Source organism: Wolffia australiana, chromosome 3, assembly GCF_029677425.1.
Source record: "Wolffia australiana isolate 7733 chromosome 3, ASM2967742v1".
Taxonomy (NCBI): domain Eukaryota; kingdom Viridiplantae; phylum Streptophyta; class Magnoliopsida; order Alismatales; family Araceae; genus Wolffia; species Wolffia australiana.
In genome coordinates, this window is record NC_135837.1 from 13016939 (window position 1) to 13022841 (window position 5903).

The 5903-nt window shown below is 37.5% G+C and overlaps 1 protein-coding gene across 2 annotated transcripts; it reads right to left on the bottom strand.

The window, feature by feature from the left end:
• Positions 1-1072: 1072 nt before the first annotated feature.
• LOC144700405 (uncharacterized) lies at positions 1073-3608 on the bottom strand. Of its 2 annotated transcripts, none has more exons than XM_078571827.1 (7): positions 3439-3608; positions 3333-3357; positions 2950-3102; positions 2633-2701; positions 2444-2550; positions 2241-2350; positions 1073-1437 (listed from the first exon to the last, which is right to left on the bottom strand). In XM_078571827.1, the coding sequence occupies exons 1-6, from the start codon at positions 3586-3588 to the stop codon at positions 2243-2245; spliced, it is 612 nt and encodes a 203-aa protein (XP_078427953.1). In that variant the 5' UTR covers positions 3589-3608; the 3' UTR covers positions 1073-1437; positions 2241-2242. The 2 variants fall into 2 exon arrangements, with proteins under 2 accessions (XP_078427953.1, XP_078427952.1); XM_078571826.1 differs by having other exon boundaries at positions 2237-2350.
• Between the last annotated feature and the right edge of the window lie 2295 nt (positions 3609-5903).

The window sequence follows — 5903 nt, forward strand, 5'->3', positions numbered from 1 at the left end:
TCATCGCCAACGACCAAATTCTGCCGATGCAGAGGCAAATCTCCACCGTCTCCCCACCGAAAAGCAAGGGGAAATGATCCCACATCGTCGAAGAGAAGCTCTGGAAAAGTCCTATCCTATAACATTCCATTGTATGGCCCTGAACGCGAGTCTTTCGCCACCAAATTTGAATTGACTTTTTGAGATAAAAATAACGACGGAGGGAAAGATCCTCTGTCTTCTTCTTGTTTCTCCTTGGTCTCTCGGTCAACGGCGGTGGCAGAGCTGTGGCCTGAAGGGAGATTAGCCAGAGAGAAGAGAAGAAGGAGAAATTCAAGGAAAACTTACCTGAAAGACGACACCGCCAGATGAGGATCTGAAGCCATCGGCAACCCCTAAACAGCAAGGAATTCTAGGAAGATATAATTCCTAATCTATATACATACTTAAATAAAACATCTTAAAAATCATTCTTGTTCCTTATAAAAAAATCATAAAAATCCATTTACTTCCTTTAGGCATTTTATCAAACACCTTTCCTCCGTGCATTGACCCTCAAAATTATATTACCAAACGACTTCTAAAAATTACCCAAAAAATTCCTAAAATCATTAATATTCCTCTACCATAACCATACAAAATTTGAGTTCTAAATAAAATCATTTGGCGGGACTTGCTTTATAAACTCATTATCAAATTCTCTCTTGTTCTCTTTTAGACATCACAACAAACACCTAGTGGTGTTTGTTGTGAATCCAATTAAAAACAATAATTGAATTCCCTTTTAGAATCATCTTCCTAAGTTTGTTCATTTCTTCACTCTCTAAGTCAATAGTCAATTCCAACTCGACTTGCCAATCCCTGTGGAGACAATCTCCCTCAACACTATACAATTTTTAGTAAGTTTACAAATTAAAACTTTTATTTGATTTACCTCATTCTCCTCTTTTGAATCCAAATAAAAACAATAATTGAATTCCCTTTTATAATCATCTTCCTAAGTTTCTTCGTTTCTTTACACTCTAAGTCAATAGTCAATTCCAACTCGACTGGCCAATCCCTGTGGAGACAACCTCGCTCAACACTAAACAAATTTTAGTAAGTTTACAAATTAAAATTTTTATTTGATTGAAGCGAAAATAATAACAACACAAAATTCACACCCCATTTTCGCCTTCGTCAGCAAACATGAAGCTTTATTCTGATACCACTTGGCCAGAAAATGCTACGACTGTTCTAACGGCGGGCGCATAAGGTTAATTAAGTGGCTTACAACGAAAAAAAGCTTCGACAACAAAGTGTACATGCAAGACTCTTGCCTTTTTCTGTAATCCTTGATTTCCGTTGAAATCATCAAACAGGGCTGATTCTGATCCAGAACATCAGCATGAAATAAAAGCCCATCAGGAACATGCATCAGTGCTCAATGAGACATGCCTCCACGCGTCAAAATATAATCTAGCATCACATGTAGAGAGTTCAATTAGAATTGATGAAAGGTATGTGAATCACGCCCGGAAAGAGGCATTTTCCAAATTGAGTAAAACTGGTATGAATATATCTCATCTTCAAAATCCATTGATTGTCATTTGTTTCATGAGAAAAGATCATGTGTTTTTGAGAATTCGATTTGTCACATTGATTTTGTAATACTAGTACAATTCAATATGAGTGGAATACTGCTGTCAGACTCATTTACTCAACTTGACATTTTGTTAATATTTTCACGTTTCCTTAAGAAACAGTTCCACCTTTTTTAAGAAAAATATTAACATTCATATAATATGTATTAGCACAAATGCCATAGGGTGCTCTGTCACAACAGAATACACATACAACACCATCGCAAACATTTATTCCCCACATCGATAATTTTTTAAAATACCAATCTTGTGGAGTCATAATTAATTATAATTAGTGCTTATCTAGGACAATGTCACCAAAAAAATAATGACTACGTACCGAATGATGTTCAAAAGATAAAGATGAAAGGATCTCAATTTCTCCGACAAAGTTGTCTCCATGGTAGAATGAGGAAATGGTACATAACATATTTTCGGAACATATTTTTGGAAAATGTCAAACCGGAAAAGATGACAACATCATGGCCACAACTTCTCCACCACATTGGAAAACTTTAAAATACTGTTCTTCTATAACAATCATTGTATGTTATTTAAATTTATCTTTCTTAAATGTCACAATGAAAGGAACTCATGCATGCCGGGTAAATCATAGTATTTTAGCTAATACTAACCCACATTCAACTGCTGCCTTCTGCGTTTGGAGGGCCCCTGGCGATCGGAGGCAAATCTTTAAAGAATTGTCTTGGCTTGGAGATTTCCACATATATGACACGCCCATTTAAAACCTAGCCAGAATATAATTCAACCTAAGTTAGATACTAATTTAACTTAATTGCCCATCTAGAAGCATGCTGACAACAAATGATGATGATGATGACCTTCCCATTCATTCCAGACACGGCCTTCTCGGCCTCTTCATCCGATGCATATGTGACAAAGCCAAAGCCCTTTGATCGACCGGAATCTCGATCCATGACTATTTTGGCTGGCACGAGTAACTCGTAAGAAAAATAAAACAAAAAATAAGGAAAATAAAAGAAAGGGGTCTGTTAGGATAAGGAGCAGACCATCAATAACTTGACCGAATTGTGAGAATGCTTCCGACAAACCATGGTTGTTCGTGTAAAAAGAAAGACCTGTTGAGGCAAGAACATCGTTAGAAGGTAAGAACATACAATCAGATCATTCAAAATAATCATTTTTTCTCTAAGTCTCCGAGGATTGCATTGATCTTTCCATAAACGGGCTTTTGTTCTGACCCTTGAGTTATTCATTAAATAATTAAACAATTCTTTTTAAGTATGAGATCATAAATATTCCGGAAAAAAATGTTAATCGTCTGCCAAATTTTTCGCCACTGAATAAGCTCGGATATATGTTAGACCTGCAACAAATAACTTCGTTGCAATTCCTCTTGTATATGAAAGCTGAGAGGGATGAACAAGGGGAGTCTGCTGCAAGAGGAGGCTTTGGCCGCGGCGGGTCCGTAAACGACATAAACCAACGAAAGACACCATTTCAGAATCGCCTATTTGATCTGAGAATCAAAGAAAGCAAGATCAGCACATATACCAGAAAATGTTACAATTAACCGCAGTGGGAAATGAAATTATGTAAAGAAATTCATTCCAGCAGTTCAGCATGAATTCAACAGGATGAAAAAGTCATCCTTGCAAAGTTACGGGCAAACAAGAAGCCAGAATCGTCTGGGCGAAGACAAATTAAAAGCAAAAAAAAACTTTTAATTCATTGAGACGACGAATTTACCAAGGGAGCGTTGAAGATTAGATCCCTACGCCAATGAATAGCAGGAGAAGATTAGATCCCTACGCCAATGATTTGCAGGAGAAGATTAGATCGGAGGGGAGTTTACCTTACGACGAAGGAGGAAGACGCCCTTCGTAGAACCTTGGGCGAGGGTTTTATGGCTGATCGTATGTGAGTGAGCAAGAGGGTTTAAGGGCTCTGATGAAAATATCAGTTTTAAAGGGCTTTTCTTGAGATGAAAGTTGATCAAATGCATATACTCTCATGATCATCATCATCATTGCCATCAGCATCGTCATCGTCATGATCGTCATAATCATCATTATCATCATTGACATCATCATCACCACAATATTTGTAATCATCATAATCATCATCATCATCGACATCGTCATTGCCATCATCATAATCATCGCCATCACCATCGACATCGTCCTCGTAACAGTCGTCATAATCGTCGTCATCATCATCAACGCTGTCATTGTCATTACATTGTCATTGTCATCATCATAATCGTAATCATCATCGACATTGTCATTGTCATCGCATTGTCATCATCATAATCATCATCATCGTCGACATGGTCATTGTCATCGTCATTGTCATCATCATAATCGTCATCATCGACATTGTCATTGTCATCGTCATAATCATCATCATTATCATCGACATTGTCATTGTCATCGCATTGTCATCATCATAATCGTCATCATCGTCGACATGGTCATTGTCATCGTCATAATCATCATCATTATCATCGACATTGTCATTGTCATCGCATTGTCATCATCATAATCGTCATCATCGTCGACATGGTCATTGTCATCGCATTGTCATCATCATAATCGTCATCATCGTCGACATGGTCATTGTCATCGTCATTGTCATCATCATAATCGTCATCATCGACATTGTCATTGTCATCGTCATAATCATCATCATTATCATCGACATTGTCATTGTCATCGCATTGTCATCATCATAATCGTCATCATCGTCGACATGGTCATTGTCATCGTCATAATCATCATCATTATCATCGACATTGTCATTGTCATCGCATTGTCATCATCATAATCGTCATCATCGTCGACATGGTCATTGTCATCGCATTGTCATCATCATAATCGTCATCATCGTCGACATGGTCATTGTCATCGTCATTGTCATCATCATAATCGTCATCATCGACATTGTCATTGTCATCGTCATAATCATCATCATTATCATCGACATTGTCATTGTCATCGCATTGTCCTCGTCATTGTCATCATCATAATCATCGGCATCATCGACATTGTCATTGTCATCGCATTGTGATCGTCATTGTCATCATCATCATCATCATCGTCATTGTCATTGTCATCGTCATCATTATCATCAGTGACATCATCATTTTCATCGACATTGTCATTGTCATCGTCATAATCATCATCATTGTCATTGTCATCGCATTGTCCTCGTCATTGTCATCATCATAATCATCGGCATCATCGACATTGTCATTGTCATCGCATTGTGATCGTCATTGTCATCATCATCATCGTCATTGTCATTGTCATCGTCATCATTATCATCAGTGACATCATCATTTTCATCGTCATTGTGGTGGACATCATCACTATCAGCGTCTTTGTCATCATCATCATCATCATCATCGACATTATCATTGTCATCATCATCGACATTGTCATCATCATTGTAATAATCTTCATCACCATCATCGACATTGACATCAACATTATCCTCGTCATCCTTAGTTTATTGAACTGTCGCCCCATTGTCTTCATCATCCTGCTGATTATAAATCTTCACCTTCACCATCTTCACCATCATGTCATGAACAAGTGACGATGACAACAATGATCATCCCAATTAGGTCACCCTGTGGCTATAAATGTGGAGACAGACAAAGGACTAATGGGCCGACATCATCATCATCATCATCATTATCGTCATCGTCATTGTCATTACGATCATCATCCATAAAATAATAAATCATGTCGTCATTTTCTTCATCCTGCCATGGCTGACTGCTGACGACACTGACAACTGTTCATTGTAACTTTCCATCATGTAGAAAGTGACGAGAGGACGAGAGGACGAGAGGATGATCATTGTCATCCCCTAGAAAAGAATGAGAGGATGTGAGAATGGACTTGTCATCATCTGCACATCCTCTTCCTTTGGAAGAGGGCAAACACTAACTGGCTCCAAGCTTAAAAATCTGGGGATTATCCCAAGAATGCAAATCAAAGAGGAAATCTTATGACAAATGGCATTAAAAGGATTCATCAAGAAGCTTGAGAAAATGTTTCTCTCTACTTAAAAGTATCGCTAAAAGTAACACAGAATGAGCCTTTAAATTATTGTAATATGTCTCATTATGAGTGTTTCAGAAGCCAATAAAAAAGAACGTGTGTAACATGAAGGTGCTAATTTTGATACCATTTCATTTCTCAAATCATTTAATTTTCATATCATCTAATCTCTCCTTATGTAAAAGATATTTGATATTTTAAGATGTTTATTCCACAGGGGCGAGGAATCAGGCTTATATCACAAATTTAG

Excerpts from the sequence above, each read along its gene's own strand:
- LOC144700405 (XM_078571827.1), bottom strand. The coding sequence starts at position 3,588 with ATGCATTTGATCAACTTTCATCTCAAGAAAAGCCCTTTAAAACTGATA. Across the intron at positions 3,103-3,332 it reads TAATCTTCAACGCTCCCTTG|ATCAAATAGGCGATTCTGAA; the intron begins GTAAATTCGTCG and ends TTTGATTCTCAG. Across the intron at positions 2,702-2,949 it reads AACGAAGTTATTTGTTGCAG|GTCTTTCTTTTTACACGAAC; the intron begins GTCTAACATATA and ends TTGCCTCAACAG.